The sequence below is a fragment of the Megascapheus bottae genome, chromosome 22, assembly GCF_031878675.1.
Source record: "Megascapheus bottae isolate mThoBot1 chromosome 22, mThoBot2.hap1, whole genome shotgun sequence".
In the NCBI taxonomy this organism is placed as follows: Eukaryota; Metazoa; Chordata; class Mammalia; order Rodentia; family Geomyidae; genus Megascapheus; species Megascapheus bottae.
This window is the reverse complement of record NC_143530.1, coordinates 15,333,678-15,359,809: the sequence shown is the minus strand read 5'-3', so window position 1 is coordinate 15,359,809 and position 26,132 is coordinate 15,333,678. Positions and strand designations below refer to the sequence as shown.

General features: G+C 36.2%; 2 protein-coding genes, 1 long non-coding RNA gene and 2 pseudogenes across 4 annotated transcripts in view; 2 read left to right on the top strand and 3 right to left on the bottom strand.

Moving 5' to 3' along the window:
- Positions 1 to 26,132, top strand: part of LOC150048008 (uncharacterized) — a 91,658-nt gene that overhangs the window by 30,976 nt on the left and 34,550 nt on the right. The gene's annotated exons all lie outside the window — the stretch shown is intronic.
- On the bottom strand, positions 587 to 12,624 carry LOC150048017 (olfactory receptor 12D3-like; annotated as a pseudogene).
- Positions 13,749 to 17,800, bottom strand: LOC150048016 (olfactory receptor 12D3-like). The gene is made up of 2 exons (XM_090356462.1): positions 17,759 to 17,800; positions 13,749 to 14,684 (listed from the first exon to the last, which is right to left on the bottom strand). The coding sequence occupies exons 1-2, from the start codon at positions 17,798 to 17,800 to the stop codon at positions 13,749 to 13,751; spliced, it is 978 nt and encodes a 325-aa protein (XP_090212588.1).
- Positions 17,896 to 21,078, bottom strand: LOC150048015 (olfactory receptor 12D3-like). Of its 2 annotated transcripts, XM_090355345.1 has the most exons (2): positions 20,189 to 21,078; positions 17,896 to 17,926 (listed from the first exon to the last, which is right to left on the bottom strand). In XM_090355345.1, exons 1-2 carry the CDS (start codon positions 21,076 to 21,078, stop codon positions 17,896 to 17,898), a joined length of 921 nt encoding a protein of 306 aa, XP_090211471.1. The 2 variants fall into 2 exon arrangements, with proteins under 2 accessions (XP_090211471.1, XP_090211473.1); XM_090355347.1 differs by lacking the exon at positions 17,896 to 17,926 and having other exon boundaries at positions 20,161 to 21,078.
- LOC150048014 (cytochrome b-c1 complex subunit 10-like) lies at positions 22,375 to 22,626 on the top strand (annotated as a pseudogene).

Here is a 26,132-nt window from a genome sequence, read left to right as displayed (position 1 = left end):
GTCACCCCTTCTATCCTTCTACTGTCTTTCCCCATCTCATCACTACCCTCAAGTTACACAGTTCAGTTTTTACATAATGTACATTGAATATAATGACAGCATTTGCTCACCCTTCATTCTAGTACATTTTGTTTTAACCAAAGAAAAACTATTTATCGAATCATTCTCCTAAATATGCACATCTTTGTAAAGCTATGAATAACTTGGTCATCTTGATTTCTATGACTATCTTCTGGACTGGAAGGACTCAAAGTCAGAGAAGATGTTCTAAAAAGAAAGCGAAGACAAAGAAAACCCAGTATTCAACATACTTAAGTATTTACAAATGAATTCAAAATCTTCCATCTTCTCCACTTGTACCTATGCCACCAACAGTAATGTGTATATATTTCCCTGTTAATTTAACAACATCTAGCTTTCTAATGTTTTGTCTGACATTTACACAGTAAAAGTTGTCTACTGCTTTGGTTTACATTACTCAGATTGCTAGCAATTTTGAACATCTCCAAAAGATATTATTTTTAGTTCTTTTCTTTAATTGTATTTTATTTTCGGGATAATGTTACATTCATCAGGTATGGGTTCATTAATTTTTGAAAGTTGATACACCTTCTCAGATTTTTCTTCCACTTTCCCTCCTCCCACCCCTTCCCAATCATCTTGTTTTTGTCCTTCCCTTCCCTGTTTCAAATTTTAAAAATAAATGCATATACAATATACCAGGTACCACATTCCAATACAGTAACAACAGGAGATAAACCATAAGGGGAAAACGAGAAAAGAAATAACTTCACATAATACATTAAAAACAACAATCACAAACATAAACCTCTTGCTTCCATATCCTAGAGTTCATTTCACTTAGCCTCATCCTATAAGCCTATGTACATAGTTTTTGAACTATTGTGATCCTCTGCTAGAAGAATCCTAGATGTGTACTAATTATTACAAGTGAGGGAAACCATTGAGCCTATGTTTCTTGGGATCTGGCTTACTTCAGTTAATATGATCTTTCCCCAGTCTTTCCATTTTCTTACAAATGGGGCAATGTCATTCTTTCTGGTGGCAGCATAGAATTCCATTGTGTATAAGTACCACATCTTCTTGATCCATTCATCTACTGAGGGGCATCTGGGTTGGTTCCATATCTTCGCTATGGTAAATAGTGCTGCAATGAACATCATTGTACTAATGACTCCAGTGTGTCATTACTTCTGGGCATTTGGGTAAATGCCAAGGAGTGGAATTTCTGGGTCCTAGAGGAGCTCTATGTTTAGCCTTTTGAGGAACTGGCATACTGCCTTACAGAGTGGTTGAACAAGATTACATCCCACCAACAGTGTAGTAGCAATCCTTCCTGGCCACATCCCCTCCAGCATCTGTTGTTATTAGATTTCTTGATCATGGCCATTCTAACTGGAGTGAGGTGGAATCTCAAAGTTGTTTTGATTTGCATTTCTTTTATGGCCAGGGATGCAGAGCACTTCTTCATGTTTCTCTGGACCATATTTATTTCCTCTTCAGACAAGTCTCTTTTTAAGTCTTCAGCCTACTTTTTAATGGGATGATTATTTCTTTGAGGATTTGTTCTTGAGAGATTCAATTTTTTGAGCTGTAGGTATATTCAATTTATTTTATAAATATCCTCCTCACAGGATCATCTTGGAAACATACTAGAGATCATAATGTTGTAGACCTAAGTTTAAGAAGTACAGTAACCTTAAATTTACCCTCTGTTCAAGATGAACAATACAGAAGGAAAGAGAAGATTGCTTATAAGTACCACCTTCCTGTTTCTTTATGAAAAAGGAATAAAATCTGAGGTAGAGGATACAGTGAACAGTCTAGTAACTATGTGAGGAGATTAATAAGAAGATCCAGTAAAGAACATTTGTTTAAAAATCTAGGGTCATTTGAAATATGATGTAAAAATCAAGTTAATAAATTCTTTAATAAAAAAAATCTAGGATTCAAAAATCCTTAAAAGACTCAACGAAAGCAAAACCTTCTACCAAACGTATAAAAACACAGACACATCAGCATTCTCTTTGTTCTTTTTATAATATATACTACCTTCAGACAAAAACAATTATTTTCCCATCCATTTGTCAAATATTGAAAGTTAAGAACTAAGCTTCTGGAACTTTGCAATATATCCAGGTCCTGATCCTGCCATCATAAGTTGTCATGAGGGAACACTAGATATAGTATACAATTCCAGGTAGGATTTGTATAATTTAAAAAGTTTCACTCTGCTTAACTCCTCTAACAAATGAGCTTGAACTCAGGGCCTGGGCACTGTCTCAAGACTATCATTCTACAACTTTTTTTTTAGTAGCTTAGGGACTTCAAGTCATGTATCCACAGTGGCTAACGTTTTTCATGTCTAGATAATATTTGGAAACTCTGAAACCATGATTAAAAACATGAAGGTAGGCTGTTTATTGGTAACTCAATCTTAGCTACTCTGGAGGTGCAAATCTGAGGATCATGGTCTGAAGTCAGCCCTGAGAGGAAAATTCATGAAATTCTTAGCCCCAGTTAGCCATCAAAATCTAGAAGTGGAGCTCAAGTGGTAAAGCACTAGCCATGAATACAAAAGTTCAGGGACAGCTCCTAGGCCATAAATACAAGATCCACAGCAAGAAAAACCAAAACAAAAACTAATTAGCACATATAAAATCCTTCTTGGAAAAGTAAGTAGTCCTCAAGGAAACTTGGGGGATGTTTTGTATTCCCATAATACAACACTGTGTTAGTGGTGGAAGCCACGTAGTAAGGCCTCTGAAATCATTTGGTACATAAGGGAACAGACTGGTAATGTTTTTCACAGCTACCCATGGTGGACTGCCATGCTAATTTTGTATGGCTCTCAAATGATATTACTAATATCCAAATGGCTCTTGGAAAAAGAAAAATTTCCCATTTCTGAAAGTTAAGCCATTGCCCAGAGAAAAAATAAATGAAATGTAAAACTGTTCTTTACTGCTAAATTTGTGGGGTCCTTTCTACTAATTTGATAAGGTTGTGCAAAGCCCTATTTCCAATCCCTAGTACTACCTAAAAAAAAAGATAGGGTCATATCTTTATTCTACTTCCAGTTACACTATATACATGTAGTGTTAACTAAAGTGGCTAAGTCAAACCAAACATTGTGTATAAAAAGACTTGCCAAGATTTAGTTGTTAAATTTTTCCTTTGACATCCAGCTATTAAAGAGCTCTTTCTAGGAGCATGGAAATTTTTTATATTTTAGTGAAAAGTACCCAGTTATTACTTTTCATACCTGTGCAATCATGACTATAGTAGCTAAAAAGGATTTGTAATTGAACTTAATATTGTATGTCTTACATAAACATTGTCATGAATACGTATAAAGTACTGTTAGTGTTGACTGCAGGGTAATTGAACAACTAAATAGGTAAATGCATGTTCTGAATGGACTACCTAGCTAGATTTCTACGTGATCTTGTGTTGTGTACAGATTTAATGGCATCCAGTATTGAAAGTAACTCAACATTGTCAGAATTAAAGTTTTTTGTGTGTGTTATCGTAAAGATGAAAGGAATTTGTATTGGTAAGAGATGCTTGTCTATCCTGCTTAGTAAGGATAAGTTTCACTTATATTGTTAGAATTCCCATGAACTTTTACATATAGTACTATTGTTGTACTTTCAGCCATTGTCCTTTTCTTTATCTTTGTTTTTCTTCCTATTTAGAGAAGAACAATCTGGTTTTCTCATGTAGGTATAGTATGGAAAGACACTATAGATTAATTTGGAAAGAATATTGAATGGACAGGGACACACACACACACACACACACACACACACATACACACACACACACACACACCTTCCAGAAACTTATGAGGCAGTGTGTGAGGAAGGGGCAAATTGGGTGCCCTAGCTGAGGCTGTATAATCTGTACCCTAATTTCTATTCTACCCTCCACCACCACCTTCACCATCTCCACCTTGTCTCAACTTAATACCCCTACCATTAAGGTAGGGATGCTGAAAACATCTGTTCTGCAGAATTATTGGGAGGATTGGTAAGGTAAACACACATAGAGCAGTGTCGGCCTCTTGGCTTTGTTAGCCAGGGCTATATAAGTGAATGTGCATGTTCTCTATATTCATTCACTATTTACCTTATCTTTTGCTTGCAGTCTTTGACTTCTATGATAGAAGGGACATGTAGAATATATATTTGTACTCATGTGGACACAATATTTATTATACTTGCAACCAACTTAAGACTAACAGATGAACTCTCAAAAATTGCTTGAAGATATTTTATAGAATACCAACCGCTCCATATTTCATTAGAGGAAGTTTTTATTACTAATTTTGATGGCTAAGGGTATATGTCATCTGAAGTTTAATGCACCATTTTAGTATAGCTTCATGACAAGTAACTAGTACTGGCTGGTTTGGAGGTTTCCTTTCCCATCTTGTGGAGGACTGTAAAGAAATCAGATGCAAGCTACTGCAATAAGAAAATAAAATATGAAACAAATCTTAACAATGTACACAATTGATTTTTGCAAACTACTATTTTTAATTAAACTTGTTCATAGTGGAAAAAAGAACTAAGCTTTTATAGTCAGCCTTATTTTACCATGGTATCTCTGCATTTCTTTTTTTTTATTGTAATTAGTAAAAGGGTTACATGATATTTTCCAGATAGAAGGTGCATTAATTCACATATATTGATACCCTTTCACATGTCTTGGTACCCATTTCCCTCCCCCTATCCTCTGCATTTCAAACATGACTCTCTCTCAACATACATTTCAAAGAAATGAATGCATACATGAGCAGTGACTAAAAACATGAAGCAAATTTCTAACAAGCAGATGTAATATGTGGAAGATGGGATTAAGATTGATGAGGAAAACTCAAAAAATGTATATGCAAGTTTCTTTTGAGAGCTACCATCACCTCCTTATTTCTAAGGGTATAGATCAAAGGATTCAGCACTGGAGTGACAGATGTGTGAATAACAGCCACAAAACGTTCCTGAATTATAGATTCAGAAGTACTAGGAATATAAGTGAGCCCCACAGTGCCATAAAAGAGAGACACTACCATAAAATGGGAGGCACAGGTGGACATGGCTTTCCGAAGAGCATTACAGGAGCGGTTCTTCAACAGAAGAAAGCCAATGATGTAGAAGTAGGAAAGAACAGTGAGGAAGCAGGCCGCCATGGCTAAGCTGCAAGTGACAACAGAAACAAGCCACTGATTGAGCCTTGTGTCACCACAAGCCAATTCCAACAGAGGCTTGACATCGCAGAAGTAGTAATTGACTTTCCGTGACTGACAGAAGTTCAGGCGTGCAGTCATCACAGAATGCAGCAGTCCATAGAAGAAGCTGCTGATCCAGACCACAGCAGCCATCAGAACACACACTTGAGGGGTCATGATGAGAGGGTAGCGAAGTGGGTTGCAGATTGCTATGAATCTATCAAAGCCCATGAGGGTTAGCAAAAATGCTTCAGTGCAACCCAGAAAGTGGAAAAAGTGAAGCTGAGTGATACAGCCCAGGAAGGATATGGTCCTGTGACTATGTAGGGCACTGGACATTAGCTTGGGCAATGTCACTGAGGCATAGCAGATGTCCAGACAAGAAAGATTTCCCAAGAAAAAGTACATGGGGGAGTGCAGTCTCGGTTCTGAGATGACAACTAATAATATGGCCCCATTCCCAAGCAGGTTTATCACATACAAAAAGAGGAAAACCATAAAGATTACAGGCTGTAGCTCTTGAATATAGGTCAGTCGCAGCAAAAGAAACTCCTTCACTGTCGTATTGTTCTCAATTGCTTGGAGGAGAAACGATAAGAGAGACAATTAATATTACTCAGATAGGCATTTTTTGTGACAAATACCTTACATAAGTCACTTCTGGAAAGCTGAGTTTATTTGGTTCACTATCTTGGAGATTTCTGTCGCTATAGCAGAGCAGAGTACTCATAAAATGGCAACCAGGAAGCAGCAAGAAAGACACCTATAATGACAGACTCCTTTTATCTTTTCTGAGTCTTCAGTCTATAGAAGGGTCTTTCCATATTTGAAGTAGGCCTTTCTCTTAAATTTCTCTGGAAATACCCTCATGGATATTCTCTTAGGTATTTCTTAATCCTTCTCGGTGACAATCAAGATTAACTATCTCAGATATATCTGAAAGATCCAACGTTAGGTTACAATAGAAATACCTTCCCACCTGAGTTCATCGCAGCACAATTCACAAGGCCCAGGTTATATGAGAATCAGCCTCAATGCCCATCAAAACTTGAGTGGAAAAAGAAAATGTGATACTCATACACAAGAGAGTCTTATTCAGTCAGAAGTAGAATAAAATTATGTCCTTTGAAGGAAAATAGAAGAAACTGGAGACCATCCTGTTAAAGCAAAGATAATTTCTATTTTAAAAGACAAATGTGTTTTGTCTTATATGTGAGTCTAGAACTTTTCCAATTTAATTTTACTGTTAGGATGATGTACAGAGGGGTTATAGCTACATACATAAGGTAATGAGTACATTTCTTGTCAAACATTGTCACCCCTTCCATCATTTTTCTCTCACCTTCTCTCCTCCCCAACACCCCCTCTTCCCAAGTTCTAAGTAGCTGTTGCACTGGTTTGCCCTTTGTCTGTCGTCTCATCATTTTGTTGTTCTCCTTCCCTTCCCCAATTCATATAAATCTATATACAAGCCACAGGGTACCAAAGTCAAATTCAGTGACAACAGGGGATAGATCAAAGGGGAAAAAATGAAAAAGGAAAAAGAAAACTTCACATAGTAAATTAAAAACAACCAAGAAAACCCTCTTGTTTCCATACCTTGGAATTCATTTTACTTAGCATTATCTTATATTGTCAAATGTACATAACTATTGAACTCTTGTGATCCTCTTCTAGGAGAATCCTAGACACATACTAATTATTACAAATGAGAGAAATGAGTCTATATTTTGGGGGGTTTGGCTTACTTAACTTAATATGATTTTCTCCTAGTCTTTCCATTTCCTTATGAATGGAACAATGTCATTCAAATGTTTTCTACTTAGAAGTCAGGACATTCAGAATGCTAAATTAACCCCCCCCAAAAAAAACAACTCAAACAGATTAAATATTGATATTCAAAAATAAGAAACTTATGAAATCAGAACATTACAGTATATATTCTAGCCTCACCTCACTGATACAATTACATTTAATACATCTAGCAAAGACCTGGCAAAGATGTAATTATGATCATTGAAGTCATTCTCAAATGAAATAGTAAGCATGTACGATCTCTACATCATGGTAGGAACATGGCCACAGGTAAGATTCAAATCTGCCCATTTCATCTTAAAAACAGAGCTGAAGCCAAGCACTAGTGGCTCATGTCTATAATCTGATACAATTACATTTAATACATCTAGCAAAGACCTGGCAAAGATGTAATTATGATCATTGAAGTCATTCTCAAATGAAATAGTAAGCATGTATGATCTCTACATCATGGTAGGAACATGGCCACAGGTAAGATTCAAATCTGCCCATTTCATCTTAAAAACAGAGCTGAAGCCAAGCACTAGTGGCTCATGTCTATAATCTTAGCTATGCACAAGGCTGAGATTGGAGGATCACCGCTTGAAACCAGCTAGCATAGAACAGTCTCTGAGAGCCTTGTTTCCTATTAATTTCCAAAAAAGCTGAAAATGGAGCTATGGTAGAACAGCCTTGAGCAAAAACTTTAAGGACAATGTCCAATCCCTGAGTTCAAGCACCAGGGCCGGTATATACACAAAGAAAATAAAAGATAATGCAGAATAGTGATTACCAGTAGTTGGTGAGAGTGGTAGATTGTATTTGGACAATACATACTGCATGTGTGAAATGTCACACTCAACCCCATTCATATGCACAACTAATAAACTTTTGTAATGGAAAATAAGTTCCCTATAACCTTAAACTTTACTAAACCTTTATTTTTAAATTTTACAAATTTCAAAGAATATGCAGGCAGGAGGAATACAAATCAGCAGAACTGGCCCAGTCACATAACAACACCACACCAGCCAGCCTGCTCAAGCAGATGGAGGAAGCCACATATGTGGAAATGTTAACAGCAAGAGAAATGTGGACACACAACAAAATAATTAATACATACCCTCAAAAATAGAATGTCTCATGGTAAGTGTGAATTTCTTAAAAATATTAATGAAGATTAAGCCATTGCCTGGGCTCTGATAAAGGAAAATCAGGTTATTCAATAAGCGAGAGACAGATTAGTCAAGACTTAAGAAGGTGTTTTTTTCTTTCTGTCCATATGAATCTCTTAGCAAATTAAAACTTAATGATTCAGCTTATTCAAATAAAATAAAATGAAAATATAAATCCTCAGGAAAGAAAATATATAAACTCACAATTTCTCAATGGGCTAGTCCTCGCGCCCCCCCCCAAAAAAAACACAAAACTTGTAATGAAACACAGGAAAACTACATTAAGAGTTTCCGAACAGAAGCTATAAGTTTTAACAGATAGAGTAGGAAATATATAAGAAATACCAAGCTCAAATATAATAAAATACAATTTTCCCAAATCAATATTTGCTAATACATTTTGCAGGGAGGCGATAAACACACAGATGCTGATATAAATTGATTTGCTCTCTGAAGAGTAATCTGAAAATGATTATCAAAAAGAAAATACTCACGGGGTGCCAGTGGCTCACGACTATAATCCTAGCCACTGAGGAGGCTGAGATCTGAGGATCCAGGTCCAAAGCCAGCCCGGGCATGGAAGTCCGTGAAACTCTTATCTCCAATTAACCAACAGGAAACCAGAAGTGATGCCATGGCTCAAGTGGTAAAATGCTAGCCTTGAGCTAAAGAGCACAGGGACAGAGCCCAGGCCCACAGTTCAAGCTCCATGACCAACAAAAAAAAATACTCACAGACTTGGAACTCGCAATGCCAGTTCTGAGAATTTGTTCTTCAAATTTATTTGTACATGTTAAAATGTTATACATGCACCATATAATTAAGTGTTATAATTTGAAAGATGAGAAACAAACTAAATGACTATATGATACTATGCAATCATTGTAAAACTATTTAAAAGGGGAGGAGGGAGAAACAGTGAAGTGAAAGATGCAGCTCTCTGCATTTTTAACTTCACCAGTTACATGCATAAATAAATGTACATGTTCAACTGTGGTTACATTAAACAACAACAACAAAAGATGAGTTTGGGTGAATTAGGAAATTTCAGTTTGGGTCTAATCCTTTCTGTTCTATTTCCTACCTGAGTCAGTTTACGAGAATAATTATTTCTGTCTTTACATACCTGGAAATAAATGTATCTGTTTGCATAATTTCAAGAATCAGACTGCAACACATCTCTTTGAATAAAATTTTTAGAGATTTTTGTGCTGTCCAAAGCCTTATTAGACAACATTTTTATATCTAAGTGTAATAACAAATGACAGAGGCTTACTTCCCTTTATTCCTATGTTGACAAAAAAATAAACACACTGAATCCCCTGTGACTCTCCACAGTGCTGTCTCAGACATGGATGCCTTGGGATCTCCTCTCAAAGGTCTTGTTAGCTCACCTTTTCTCATATTATAAGGTTTCATCTTTATTTTATGCTAAACTCATGAGAACATTTTGTTGGATTTAATGACATGTTGTCCAGAGCTTGAGTTTTTCACTAAAAGGTGAGTGAAAACAGAGTATGAATGAAAGAGAAGATACAGCTTTTCTACCAGGATATCCAACTGCAAGTGGACACCAAATGTATCATAACTTACAGAAATTTCAAAACACTAAATGATAATAAATTCACACTTAAGCTTCCTGGCACACAAAAGTGTCCATTATGGAGGCGGTGGTGGCACATCTATACGAGCTGGAGCTATTCAGGAGACAGAGGCAAAAGAATCAAAACTTTGAAGTCAGTCCAGGCAAAATTAATAAAACTGTAGCCTCCTTCCTCTGTCCCCCACTCAAAGAAAAAACAAAACAAAGAAAAAAGAAAAGGAAAGGAAGGGGTGCAGACATGGTTGAAAGAGGTAAAGTAGGTGTCTACACAGCAAAAGTCCCCAGGTTTAATAATCAGTAACAAATACACACATTCTCTCCCTCTCCTTTTTCCTCTCCCTCTCCCTCTCCCTCTCCCTCTCTCTCTCTCCCTCTCTCTCTCTCTCTCTCATTCTCTCATAGAATTTGACATGAGAAATAGGCATCAAACAGTACTATTGTTGATGGTAAATCCAAGTTAGAGAATGTCCTATTTTACCATTTTCCTGACCTCTTGGAAATAATATATACAAACTTCAAATAAAATATTTTGAATTGTCATATCATTTTAAAAATGTAAACAAGAAGGGCATGGTGGCTCACGTCTGTAATCCTAGCAATTCAGGAGGCTGAGATCTGAGGATAGCAGTTAAAAGCCAGGCCAGGCACTAAAAAGTGCCTGAGACTCTTATCTCCAATTAAACATCAGAAAACCAGAAGTGGCACGGTGGCTCCAGGGGTAGGGTAGTAGCCTTGAGCTGAAGAGCTCAGGGACAGTGCCTAGACCCAGACTTCAAGTCTCACAACCAACAAAAAAAATAAATAAAAAATAAAAATGTAAACAAGTTGGACATGGTAGCACATCTCTGTAATCCCAACTTTCAGAAGTGTGAGTACCAAGCAGGCTTGAGCTTCATAGTGAGTCCAAAATAATACTGAGCTACCTAGTGAGACCTTGTCTCCAAAATAAAAACTAAAATAAACAAAAATTAAAAATAATTTATTAAAAAGTTTTTATTCAGATATAAATTGGTCAGAGATAGGTAGAGGCAGAAATTATTAGTAGATAAATATTATTTTCCTTACCACTGTAGCTTAAATATACACAAATATACTTTACAAACTGCCACAGATATCTATAAATTATATTTCTATGGCTTGATAAATATCTACATTAAGCTATTAACAGAAATTTATATTGCAACTCAGGAAAATAATGCAGCCAATAAGCAAGAGAAGTGAAAGGAAAACATAAAGTCAAGCAGCAGACCATGAAGACCAAATATCTTTGCATAATAAATTAATTGGAAAAACATCAGCTCACCTTGTAACTTTATACTAGATGCTACATTATCATGAAGTATTTAATTGTGTGAATGTGTTTAGATATGCAACTGTGTGCCTAAAAACTGCTGAAGACAGAATATTTTGAGGTTTTCCATTATTCAAGACATCGTTGGCTATTTTCACATCATTCATAATGTGGGCTGGCATTCTTAGGCTGTTACAATTTTGTGGCAAATAATGTCAAATATAAGATAGATTATTACTTCTACTGCAGATGAAAGCATTTCAAATTATTCTAGATTTTTTCCTATTATTCTCTATGATATAATCTCCTGCTATGTTCTGTTTCATTGAGTTGTTATTTCTGTTGTTATTTTATTCATCTTAGCAAATTATGAACTCTTCAGTACTGACAAATAATCTTGATTTTATGATCTGCCATATGTATTGGCCTTGGCACAAACAGAATTCATCAATAGAAGGAAAAATTTGTTACAAATTATCCTATGTGGAAAGCATTCAAATCTATATCACACCTTTGATATGGTAACAGCCTACTGCAGTTAACAAAGGAAAATAGCCTATGCTATATCTTGTTTTCATACAATATATCTAAGCTCTTAGCAAATTTTAAACATTCTCTGTTCAAAATATATCCAGGATGCCCTTAATTTTATCTCTGTCACTGTCATGTTGGTCTCCAATTCTTACCTAAAGTATTTAGGGAATCCTGTTTTCATCTTTCTCCTCCACCTGCTATTTGCAACATGAAATTCACTGTGATCATTTCTTTTTTTTTACTTTTTTTAAAGAATTTATTAATGTTGATTTTTACATCATATTTTAAATGACAAGTTTAATAAACAAGTGTTCAAGAAGGGAATCTCTATTTACAATCACTGGGACTTAATATTTAGAACTTAATCAAAATTAGGCTAAGGGTTTGTATGTCATAGAAACATATTAATTTAAGAAATAGAACATTATCCTTTGCTGTCCCTTGGTTATCTCATATTGTTATAGTATCTCACATTGTTATCTGATATATTGAATTTATTTGTATTTGGTTATTTGAAATTTGATAGGGAAGGGGGGAAAACCAAGATGGGTGGGGAGGTGTGGGGGGGGAGGGAAATGGGTACCAAGACATGTGGAAGGGTATCAATGTACGTGAATTAATACACCTTCTATCTGGCAAATATCATGTAACCCTTTTACTAATTACAATAAAAAATGCAAAAAAATAAAAAAAGATTCAAAAAAAAGAAATAAAACATTATGTCTATAGAGTCATAAGTTTTTATGTCTATATAGTTATGTTTATATTTCCATTACCATGTCCATAGCTTTGGGTATGCAGTTATTGAGTGTGATCATTTCAGCACAGAACAAATAGCAAGACAATTTATCTTGTACCATTTCCAGTGTCCCAGTGCCCCAGTGTCATCCTACAGCAAGCAGAGTAAATCCCAAAGTCCTCCAAAGGCCAGAAGTTCATGCCACAGTCTTCTTCACTCTCTGGACTCACCTGCCATTCTCTCCATTAGCCAGTGAAATTCCAACATACTGACAATCTTTCTTCAGTAATGAACAACGCGTACACTCTGATTGTTTTTATTTTTATTATATTTAAGTAGTTGTACAAAGAAGTTGCCATTTAACAAAGCAGCTTATGAAGACAATATAGCTTGATCAGCATTACCCTTTTCAACATTCTCACCCACTCCTTCCCTTACTCTTCTTAATTTCATTATATATACGCTGAATTCTTGACTGCATTCTTCCCCTTCTTCTTTTCTTTCTTCTCCTTTTCATTTATATGCTCCTTCCCTCTTGACCTCACCCACCCATTTCAATTACCTGCTTCCTGGTGTTTTGTGTTGCTGAACCTTGACTTTGCTTTCTAAGGAATTACACTGAGTTCTTCCCCTTGATCTACCATATTTCAGTTAATACATTTATCTATAGTTGTATACCATCCAATATATTTACTTATACATTTATAATCTAAATTTAGCTTCTCTATATAAAGGAAATCATCCTTTTTCTCTATGCGCAAGCATCCTCCCTCATTTCTCTTTATTTAATGCTGTTTCTGGAAACAAATGCCATTTCTTCACATTTGTGTGACTCACTCCTGTAGTTCCTTCCTTATCCTGGTTAAGTGCCACTTCTTGGAAAAGCGTTTTTCTAATAAAGCTTTATAAATATTGCTGATCCCATCTATTTTTATCTTCCATATATATTTGACCTCAGCGAAAAAATAATTAATTATTCATCTGTTTATCTGGATCACATCTTTATGAATGGCCTCAGGGATTCTTTGCCTTGTTGTATACTCTACAACTTACTATTTTCTCAAAATACTAGATAAAAAGAGAGATAGATAGATGGATAGATGGATAGATAGATAGATAGATAGATAGATAGATAGATAGATAGATAGATAGATAGACGGATGGACGGACGGACGGACGGACGGACGGATAGATAGATTTTCTCAGTGAATGAATGAATAACAATAGAGCCTTACCAGGAATCATATGAGTGAAAATCTAGTTAACAACAAAATTGCCTTAATAAAATGTATTTGTTTTCAGATTAGGAAATCTTAACCTGACATGGGACCTGTTTCTTTGAGTGTTGCGAGTGAATTGCTTTAGATGAACAGTTTCAGCTTCCTCCTAAAGACTCTGTCCAGAGCCAGCATCACTTCCTTATTCCTAAGGGTATAGATCAGGGGATTCAGCACTGGAGTGATGGTTGTGTGTACGATGCCTACTAACCGCTGCTCTATAAAAGCCGCAGCCGTGGTAGGAGGTATGTAGGTGAGTCCCACGGTGCCATAGAAAAGAGACACCACCATGAAATGAGAGGCACAGGTGGACATGGCCTTGCGGAGAGCATTACAGGAGCGGTTCTTCAACAAAAGAAAACCAATGATGTAAAAGTAGGAAAGGAAAGTGAGGAAGCAGGCCGCCATGGCTATGATGCAAGTGACAATGGAAATGAGCCATTGATTGATCCTTATGTCACCACATGCCAGTTCTAGGAGGGGTTTGACATCACAGAAGTAGTAATTGAGTTTCTGAGAGTGACAGAAGTCGAGGCGCGCAGTCATCACCGTATGCATGAGAGCATAGAAGAAGCTGCTGCTCCAGGCCACAACTGCCAACAGAACACACAGCTGGGGGCTCATGATGAGAGGGTAGCGAAGTGGGTTGCAGATGGCCATGAATCGATCAAACCCCATGATGGCTAGTAAAAGGGACTCGGTGCAGCCCAGAAAGTGAAAAAAGTGTAGCTGAGTGATGCAGACTAGGAAGGATATGGTCCTGTGCCTAGAAAGGATGGTGGACATTAGTTTGGGCAATATCACTGAAGCATAGCAAATGTCCAGACAAGAAAGATTTCCCAAGAAAAAGTACATGGGGGAGTGGAGTCTTGGCTCTGAGATAACCACCACCAAGATGGCCCCATTCCCAAGAATGTTGATCACATATAAAATGAGGAAAACCATAAAGATTACAGGCTGCAGCTCTTGAACATACGTCAATCCCAGCAAAAGAAACTCCTTCCCTGTGGTGAGATTCTCCTTTGATTTGGGGAGAAAAGAAAATGGGGACAGTTAATGTTTCAGCAGATTTTGTATCCCTGCAACAAAATACCTGGCATAATCAATGTATGAAAGAAAACTTGGTTTGGCTCATTGCTTCCGAAGTTTTAGTCCAGAGTGGCAAGGAGGAAGCTGAGAAACAAACCTATACACAAACTAGCTCTCTTCCTTCTTACAGACTACCTGAGCCCCAAGCCTATACAATTATGCTGACAGCCAGGTTAAGCCTTTCCCCATTAGTTAATTCTCTCAGTAAATACCTTGACAGACATATCCAGAGGTAGCTTTGCTACTCTAGAAACTTCTCACTCTACTTAAATTGGCAGTCAAAAGTAATCATTGCATGTGTATCTCAAGAATGAAATTCAGCTTATAATACAAGTAACTGCATGCATATATTTATTGAAACACTATTAATAACAATTAAGTTATGTCAACCTAGATACCTATCAATAGGTATATAGATAAATAAGTTGTGGCATATGTATGTAGATATATATCACAATGGATTATTAGTCAGTCAAAAAGAAAAGCAAAATTACAGAAAAAGGCATACAACTAAAGATGATAACACTAAGTGAAATAAGCCCAACTCAAAAAGGAAAGTACCATAAAATATGCCTTAAATGTGTAATCTAGAATTTTAACCAAAGAAGACATGAAAGCAGAAAGGAGGTTACTCCAGGGAGAAGGAAGAAAAGAACAAAAGATTAATAGGAAGGTGAAGATGCATGAATTATATAATATACAAGTATGAAGATATCACATAGAAATCTATGATTTACTAAAATTAAGAAAATTATTGAACCCTTTTATTAATTACAATAAAAAAATTATAAATTAAAAAAAGAAAATTATTGACCATCACAATTAGTAAATATGTTCTGATATGTGATATAAGATAAAGTGAAGCAAGTGCATCATTTCAAATGTTTATGCTCTATCACAAACAGCATGATTAGGAATGACAGTACTAAATTTATTTACAGCATAATTAAAGGAAACAATAATATACTATATGTTAAGTTCTAGACCAGTTTGATATTAATACATCAAAGTAAAAAGGATACACAGCATATTGAGTTCAACTTAAAATGAATCTCTTACAGATTAAAGGCAAATACTAAGAAAAAACACACAAAAAATGAAGAATAGTGATGTAAGAGTAAGGTACAAGAAGTTCAGGCATTTTATTATACAGTAGAAGGACTATAGATAAAATTATGTTCTAAAAAATTAAAAACCTATGGTCTGCATGTTTCAAGATGATAAAAGATGTTTTTAAAGTTCCAGCTTTAAGATATGCTGAACATTTACGATATAAATATGTTAACCTCATTTAAATGTCTGAAAAAAGGTATTAAAATGAACGGGGTAGTCTATAGATGTTACTCAGCACTTCTGATATTTTACTTACAAATACTTACACATTAATGCGAATACTGTATACTTACATTGTTTTTAAAAAACTTTTTTACTAGACTAGAAATTCTAAACTTTTCCAGCTAATGAATATGCCATAAGCCAACTTGTTCTTTCATCCTATAAATTTTACAACTTACAATCAGACATTTTTCAGGTACTTTTGTTTCCAACAACAAGAAAAAACTCAATTTTTTTCTCATGAAAGCTATTTCTAATTTAATCTCTTTTTGTTCTATGTGCTATCTATGTCAGTATATCCTATTCATTTTATCCGTGCATACCTTGTGAAGAATATATCTGTTTTCATAGAAACTTTGAAGAATTGCATTTTGATACATTGATTATCTTTTGATAAAATTAATAGAGACTTTGTATCATTCAAAGCCTCGTAGAACAACCTTCATATATCTAAGTGAAACAACGAATGACAGAAGACTTGCCTTTGTTTCTATTCTGACTGGAAAATAAACACACTGAATCCCCAGGGAATCTCCACAGTGGTGTCCCAGACATGGCTGTCTTGGGATCTTCTCTCAAAGGTCTTATTAGCTCTACTTTCATCATAAATATTTGTTTTCATTTTATGGTATCATTATCAGATAACTTTGTTTATTTAATTAAATTGTACTCATGCATAGCCTTTTTTTGTTCCCTGAAAATAGATGGAAATAAAATGTGCATAAAGCAAAAAAAACTCCTCTATTCCCCTTGGGAAATTTAACAATTGATATTACAGAAATATGGAGTCAAAAAGAGATAATGTTACTCAGAAGCCTCTAGATACATAAAAGTTGCATGTAGTTAATGTGGTCATCCAAACCTGTAGTTCCAGCTACTAAGGGCATAAAGGCAGAAGGATCTTGAGTTTGAGATCTACCTGGTCAAAGTTAACAAACTTCTTTATCAAAGAATAAAATAAAAGTTTTTAAACCAGGGAGAAATATTCTAAAATTCAAGAATATATTTTCTGGAGTCTTCAGTTTCTTTCTTCAGAGCTTTATACTTTTCATTAAGAAGGTCTTAAAAATCACTGGTTAAGACATAAAAACCTATGACTCTATAGACATAATGTTCTATTTCATAAATTAATATGTTTCTGTGACATACAAACCCTTAGCCTAATTTTGATTAAGTTCTAAATACTAAGTCCCAGTGATTGTAAATAGAGATTCCCTCCTTGAACACTTGTTTGTTAAACTTGTCATTTAAAATATGATGTAAAAATCAACATTAATAAATTCTTTAATAAAAAATCACTGTTAATTTTTACCCATCAAGTATGAATGGAATCATTCTCCTGATTTCTTTCTCAACCTATTTTTAGGAAAGGTATTTTTATATAGGAAAGCTGCTGATTTTTATATGTTGATTTTTTTATTCTTTTTAATTGTATTTGATTGTTGGGGTAATGTACATTTTCAGCTGTTTATTAGGTATAAGATCAGAATCATGGCCTTCTAAGCACAGGATCATGTCACTGTAAAGAATGATAATTTGGATTTTTTTTCTTTTCCATTTTAATTTCTTTCTTTCTCTTGTCTTATTACTTTGGCTAGAAATCCCAGCACTACTGTATATAGAATAAGAGGAGAGTACAAACATTTTGCCATTCCAGATGTAGATTATACCATAGGTTTGTTTTGTATCGTCTTTATTATTGAGAGGTACATTGCTTCTGTTCCTCTTATGTTCATCAGAGCTTTTTCTTGCCAGTCCTGGGGCTTGAACTCAGGGCCTGAGCACTGTCCTTGGGCTTTCCTCAAGGCTAGAGCTTTCTTACTTGAACCACAGCACCACTTTTGGCTTTTTTCTATGTATGTGGTACCAAGGAATTGAACCTGGGTCTTCATGCATGTTAGGCAAGCACTCTACCACTAGGCCAAACTCCCAGCCCTCATCAGAGCTTTTATCATAAAAAGGATTATGAATTTTATCAAAAGATTTTTATCAGTTGAAATGATCCCATAATTTTTCCTTGAGTCTGTTTTTGTGCTATGTTATATTAATTGATTTATGTATGTCAAATTCCTGGAATGAAACTTGATCTAAATCCTTTTTTGTGGCAAAATCCTTTATTTTTTTTTACTTTATTGTCGGGGTAATATATATGGGGGTTACATTTACATTCATTGGGTAGTAGGTACATTACTTCTCATACATTGCTACCGCTTCTCATGTTTTTTGTCTCTGTTTCCCATGGTATGATCCTTTATACATACAGTATTCAGTTTGGAAGAACCGTTTAAAAAGATCCATCTTTATTTGATGTGTCCTTATCTGGTTTTGGAATGAATGTAATATTGGGCTTCATTGAATAAATTTGGTAGTTTGAGGAATATTGGTGTTCATTCTTTGATATCTACTACAACTTGGTAGTGTCTCCATCAAATCCTGGTCTTTCCTTTTTGGAGAGTTTTTTTTATTACTGTTCTAATCTTATTTCTTATTATAGATCTATTTATATGGCTTCTATTTTCGTGGTTCAATTTTGGTAAGTCAAATGCACCAGAAATTTAGTCATTCCTGTAGATTTTTCCAGTTTATTGGCTATGTTTCCAAAGTACTCATTCATGATTATCTGTATTTTATTGATGGTTATTTTGATATAGCCTTGTATTGTCTAATTTTATTATTTCAGTCTTAGCTCAGTTATAAAAACTGAGTGAGGCAGCTGACCTACTCATCTACTCCTGATAAATAACAAGAAATCAATATCTATATTTGTTTGTATTGAACTTTGTATATGGTTTTCCATTAGCATCGACCCTGATAGATCAAGATTTCTTGATTGTCATTCCAATTTTGCTTCCTGTTGCAATAATTCCATTCACTGTATCTCTGACAGACAAGTGTGTGGGTGTGTGTGATTGTGGGTGTGAACAGACTTCTGACATCAGCTACTTATAATTAAACTAAAATTTCACAAGTTGGGTGCTTAGTCTCTGAAAGATAGCTTTCATTCCATATGTCATCTGCAAGTTTGTGAGCCAGAAGTGCTCAACCTCAAGCTTGAACATATCTGGCTACAAATTTAAGGGTTCTGGGTAATCTCTGAGATTTCATAATTTGTGAGAATTACTCAGAACTCAGGAAAGTGCTCTACTTATGATTAAGTTTGATCAAAGAATCATATGGAAAGATACATAGGTAAGTTCTGTGAGGGTTCAAGTACAAAAGCTCTTTTGTCTTCAAGATGCATAGTTCTCCAGAAAGAGCACTGACATCCATGAAATATTGAGAGTATTGCCAATTGAGGAAGCCTACCAGAGCTTTCACATCAAACTTAAACTGAAGCTTCCTTACATAAGCATAGTTGATTTTAATTATTGGTTATGTAGCTGAAATCAATCTCTTAGCCTTCTTTCCTTCATGAAGGTCAGTCAACTGTCACCAAGATTTAAAGCCCCTAAACTCTCGATCACATTTTGGAGCCCATTATGGTTCTTGTCACTCAGGTATGATCCAAATGGTTCCAGAATGACAAAAATACTTTTATTATTTGAGAAATTTTGGTGCCCTGCCAAGAAACCAGGACAAAAATCTGATGAGTTCTTATTATGTATTAAATACCGACTCTCATCTCAATCTCTATCTTCTTTCTGTTCTCCATAAAAGTTTATTAACCTGATACATGTACTATGGGTTTATGTATTGTGAACCCCACCACCATGTTGAACTTGAAGTTTTATGAGACAAAAGGATTTTTGCATTCATTCCTGCATTAAACTGATAGGCTCAAATATTCTGAGAAAAAAAATAGAACTCAAGGGCATGCTTTCCTAGCATGCACAAAAAGGCAGAAAAGGCAGGAAGTGGTGCTATGGCTCAAGTGGCAGAGCACTAACCTTGAGCAAAAATGTGTCTAAGGACAGTGCCCAGGCTGTGAGTTCAAGCCTAAGCACTGGTCAAAAAAAATAAGTAGAACTCAAGTAAACTAATCATTTATTACACTAAAATAAATGAATGTCTTCATGCAATGCAGCAATGTGTCATTTGTCCTCTTGCTGCTGTAGGCAATCTCTAAAGAACTTTATCCCAAGTATTTCTTCAGAGCCAGCATCACTTCTTTATTCCTAAGTGTGTATATTAGTGGATTCAGCACTGGGGTGACTGCGCTGTATATGATAGCCACCACCCGGTCCTCACTCATGGATGTAGCTGAGGCAGGACGAATGTATGTAAAACCCACAGGCCCATAGAATAGACAGACCACCATGAAATGTGAGGCACAAGTTGAGAGGGCTTTCTGAAGTATTCTGCAGGACCAGTTCTTGAAGAGAAGGTAGCTAATGATGTAGAAGTAGGAGAGGAGAGTGAGGAAGAATGCTCCCATGGATATGCTGCCTGTGACAACAGAAAGGAGCCACTGATTGAGTTCTGTGTTATTGCAAGCCAGTTCCAACAGGGGCTTGACATCACAGAAGAAGTGGTTGAGTTTCCAAGAGTGACAGAAGCTCAGGCGTGCAGTCATGACAGAATGCATCAGAGCATAGAAGAAGCTGGTGGTCCAGGCCACAGCTGCCAGCAGAACACACAGCTGAGGGTTCATGAGGACAGTGTAGCGTAGTGGGTTGCAGATAGCCACGAAGCGATCGAAGGCCATGACAGCCAGCAGGATGGCTTCTGTACTTCCCAGAAAATGGAAGAAATGTAGCTGAGTGATGCAGCCTAGAAAAGAGATGGTCTTGTGCGTGGAAAGGAGGTTTACAAGCACCTTGGGCAAGGTTACTGAAGAATAACAAATATCCAGGCATGAAAGATTTCCCAGGAAAAAATACATTGGGGAATGGAGTTTGGGTTCCAAAATAACAACCATCAATATAGCTGCATTTCCAATCAAGTTTATCAGGTAAATGACCAAGAATATCACGAAGAAGACAGGCTGTAGCTCCTGAACGCCAGTCAGGCCAAGTAAAAAAAAAGCATTCACCACGGTAGCATTCTCCATCATTTAGAGGAACAAGTGTAAGAATAGCAAGGAGGTATATTTTATGATATTTTTTCTTTCACCCTAGTATTAAGTGAAACAGGTTTACTATTTAGATGAATATAGGGGTGAACTACAAAATAAAGAATGTTTTGGAACAATAAAGTTAATTTATTCTTGGCAAAATCAAGGAAAACCAATGTACCCAGTCAATTCTGAATTGGTAAAATTGGATTGGGTTAAAGAAAGCAGGTATAGATGAAGTATGTATAGATTAAGAGCACTTTTTAAATAGAATAGTAGGAACTGAGCATAAATTTCAAATATAGCATTAGGTTTAGGATTTAGAAAACTCTAAAACATACAAAAGAAATAACTTCCCTACTTGTGATTTTAGAATCTGATAGTACAGATGTAGTTCTGGTGAGTCCTTCATTTTTACATTTTTCCTGCAATGTTAAAACTCAGTAAAAAGCCACACATCCATACTGACAATCTAAAATGTTGGGAGACATAAAACCCACAAACGTCAAATATTATGTTAAGTATAGGGAAGATACAGTAAAATGTGCATTTAAACAAAATGACAGAGTGGCTGTGGGTATAATTGAGAGAACTCTGAACTAAGTTCTGGCAAGCTTTATAATCAACAATAAAAAATAGTCAAATTAGCGGGGAGTTTGGCCTAGTGGTTAAAGTGCTTGCCTAGCATGCACGAAGACCCGGTTCGATTCCTTGGTACCACATACATACAAAAAAGCTGGAAGTGGTGCTGAGGCTCAAGTGGTAGAGCTCTAGCCTTGAGAAAGTCCAAGGTCAGTGCTCAGGCCCTGAGCTCAAGCCCAGGACTGGCAAAAAAAACAAGTCAAATTCACAATCATAATAAAAAAAACTAACATACCCCTTTATACTTAGTATCAGCCAAAAAGTCAGTGAAGATCTAAAACTATGAACCTATTTCACAACTTTTTTAACACATAAAGATCATTAAAGTCAACATGAAAAGAATTCCTGATATTGCTAATTCGCCAACAAAGACAAAATAAAAAAAAAAGTTGCAAAAAAATTGAATCATTCAATGTTATTTGCCACAGCAGAATTCGAAAAGAATAAGCTATCTTTTTTGAAAATTCACTAAATCCTTCAAACATTGCACGCTTCGTGATTCCTGGATAACAGAAAAAAATACAAATGGAAATTAGAACATATTTTGAATGATTAAAAAGATAAGATACACTAAAACATTTGACACACAGACAAAGGAATAAATAGAGAAATCATTGTGCATAGTAATTGACCAGGCAGCGATCTACACGCATGCATGCCAAGGGCGCGCTTGCGCAGTATGGAGGTGCTGCCAGAATGCGGTGACCTTGAGTGTTCCGACTTGGTCCGCGAGGCTGTGCAAGTTTCTGGGCCCGCAGCTACCGGGAGCTGGCCCAGAACTGGATCTCCACAGCCAGCGAATGGGGCACCATGGGTGCTGTGGGACTGGTGTGGGCCACTGACTGGCGACTGATCCTCGACTGGGTACCGGACATCAATGGCAAGTTCAAGAAGGATAATTAGCCTGTAAGGTCCATCTGATGTCTGGCAGTGCCAACTCTTCCTGCTGTCTCGGAAACCCTGAGCCCTGGTGATGGATGGAATGGTTGGATGCCAACGAAATCCACAGCCTGCTGGTGTTCTAAAGAGCATTAAACTGCTGTGAAACCCTAAAAAGGCTACCACCCTACCCTTTGAGCCACAGCACACTTCCAGTTTTCTGGTGGTTAATTGGAGATAACAGTCTCACGGACATTTTAGTGGCCAGGCTGACTTTGAACTGCAGTCCTCAGATCTCAGCCTCCTGAGTAGTTAGGATTATAGGTTCTTAAGAAAGAACTTACCAGGTACCTGGTATATTGTATATACGTTTATTTATTTGAAGTAGGAAAGGGAAGGGGGAAAAACAAGATGATTGGGAAAGAGTGGGGAAGGCAAATGGGGACAAAAACATGAGAGAGGGTATAAATGTGTGAGAAGTAATGCACCTACTACCTGATGAATGTAACTATAACCCCTGTATACATTATCCCAACAATAAAAAGAATTATAATTAAAAAATAAGTTATTTATGGGGGCTGGGAGTTTGGCCTAGTGGCAGAGTGCTTGCCTAGCATGCACAAAGACCCAGGTTCGATTCCTTAGTACCACATACACAGAAAAAAGCTAGAAATGGTGCTGTGGCTCAAGTGGTAGTAGCACTAGCCTTGAGCAATCCCAAGGATAGTGCTCAGACCCGAAGCTCAAGCCCAGGACTGGTAAAAAAAAAAAAAGCTATTTGTAAAGTAAAAAAAGAAAGAACTTACCACGAAGAAAAACAAACCACAGACTAATTTTTCTCACGAAGTATAGGCAGAAAAAAATCCTTAAACTGTATGAAATATAAATATTCAGATATACACACATAAATATAAATGAATAAGAACAAGTAATACTTAAAAGGAAAGTCACAACAAAATGAAATATATTTCAAGATAAAAGGCAATTTCATATTTGAAAAGTAATATAATATTTATGTATTAGAACCAAGCACGCTTGGCTCACACCTGTAATCCTAGCTACTTACAAGGCTGAGTTCTGAGGATCATGGTTCAAAGTGAGCCTAGAAAGTTTGTGGGACTCTTATTTCTAATTAGTGAAAAAAGAAAAAAAGCCAGAAGTGGAGCTGTAAGTCAAGTGGTAGAACACTAGCCTTGAGTAAAAACACTACCCAGGCCAAGTTCAAACACGACTGTAAGACTGTCACACACACACACACACACACACACACACACACACACACACAAGCACATACACACCAGAAAAAAATCTGTTTGTCCTTTGAGTCTAAGGTTCTCTCAGACTGTTAAGCCCAAGATATATCCTCCCATAAGATTCTATGATTTTATACCCTTCCTATACTCTTCCATAAGATTCTATTATTTCAGTTGTCTGATCAGCATTACCATTTTTCCTTAGCCACCTTTCTCCAGTTGAATTTTGTCCTTATTAATCATTTTAAATGTCTGGATGTGAACAGGTCATCTATAGTCCTAGCTATCCAAGAGGCTAACATCTGAAGGATTAAGGTTTGAAGCCAACCTCAGGCAGAAAAGTCTGAGAGATTTCTATCTCATTAATCATCAAAAAGCCAGGCTGGAGGGATGGCTCCAGTGTTAACAAGCCACTTAGAAACAGAAAAAGCCTATTGAGAGTATGAGGCCCTAATTCAATCCCATATACCCACATAGAAATAATTTTAACCCTCTATAACATCAATACCAAGCATCTTAGATTCAAACTACCATCAGATGACTTTCCTTCTGTTTCCAATATTTTAGGTCTTACAGCTTCAGCTTCTACAATCAAGTGACCTTTTTATTTAATCCTCACAATTGTCATATACTCCCATTTCTCCTTATTCTTCTCAAGCCCCAATAAGAATAAGAGTTAAAATAGCTCTTTAAAAGGCAGGGAATGTGGCTTAGTGGAAGAGTGCTTGCCTAGCATACATGATGCCCTAAGTTTGATTCTTCAGTATGATATAAACAAAATTTTAAGAACATTAAAAGATAGCCCTTTGAATGCATCCTTATTTCCCCTGGCCGACCTGGGCTTTATGTCCTCACTTTGAAAATCCTTAAATAAATAAATACTACTTATTGTGCACCTGCCCCCACTGATAAGCATGACACAAAATGGCCTGTCTGGGAACTGTTCAGCAAGACCATGGCAGGACATACCATGTGGCTTGCTGAAAAGCCCTAGATGAGCTGACTGAGAATGTCTCCATGTTAGAACCAGTCTGCAGATAGTAAATCAAATGCCTGTTTCTTCAAGTGTGAAAATCCCACCAAAGCTAGAAAGATCCCAACTATAAAATCTTGGCAATTTCAACTACATATTTTACTTTGTCTTTTTAGCCCATGCCTTTAACTCTTCATTCTTATTCTCTCTTAGACATCATGTGACTTCTTAAATCTTGAAATAATGACATACAAAAGAGAATATCTACAAGTTTCCTGATGCTGTAACTACTATGGTCTTACAACCATGAAAATTATATTAATTACATATAATGATTTAATTACATATGAGCACTCTTTCACTTGAGTCCAAGATATCTGTTCTTATAAGAACAACACTTTTTTATATATTTTATTATAATTAATAGAAGGGTTACATTATATTCACCATATAGAAGGTGCATTACTTCACAAACATTGATACCCTTTCTCATGTCTTGATTCACACCTATAATTTTCTTTTTTTTTTTGCCAGTCCTGGGCTTGGACTCAGGGCCTGAGCACTGTCCTTGGACTTTCTCAAGGCTTAGCACTCTACCACTTGAGCCTCAGCACCACTTCCAGGTTTTTTCAATGTATGTGGTACCAAGGAATTGAACCCGAGTCTTTGTGCATGCTAGGCAGGCACTCTACCACTAGGCCAAACTCCAGGCCCCTCACACCTATAATTTTAACTTCAAAGGAGGCTGAGATCTGAGGATCATAGTTCAAAGCCAGCCCAAGCAGGAAACTATAAGATGCTTAACTCCAATTAATCACCAAAAAAAATTTTTTTAAAGCAGCAATAATGTAACCCTTCTATTAATTATTTTTTTAAAGCAGCAAAAAGGAAAGCCAGAAGTGAAGCTGTGACTAAAGTAGAAGAGAAAGGCACTAGCATTGAGCTAACATGTTCTGGGATAGTGACTGGTACCTAAGTTCAAGCCCAGGACTAACACTAAATAAAAATAAATAAGTAGATAGATAGATAAATAATGATTTACCTGTTTTCTCTCCAGCTTCCCTTTCCTCTTCCCTTTACCTTTTTTCACTTTACCTTTTTCTTCGGTCACACATATGATTGCTCTGCTACTCTCTCCACTAAAGACATACATAGACAAGAAAACATACATACATACTTAATCACATAGACAGCTATCCTGAAACTCTTAAAAAAAGTAGATGTATTATCAAATTGAAAGCTTTAAGAACCAATGACTTGTGCCATGAGCCCTTATATTATTCGACTATGTACTACTTTTCATA

Coding starts and splice junctions, on each gene's coding strand:
- LOC150048016 (XM_090356462.1), bottom strand. CDS start 17,800: ATGTACCTCTCAATAATAAAGACGATACAAAACAAACCTATG. Junction 14,685..17,758: donor CGATACAAAACAAACCTATG/GTATAATCTACA, acceptor CCCAAATCAAAG/GAGAATCTCACCACAGGGAA.
- LOC150048015 (XM_090355345.1), bottom strand. CDS start 21,078: ATGGAGAATGCTACCGTGGTGAATGCTTTTTTTTTACTTGGCCTGACT. Junction 17,927..20,188: donor CTTAGGAATAAAGAAGTGAT/GCTGGCTCTGAA, acceptor AAAAGCCAAAAG/TGGTGCTGTGGTTCAAGTAA.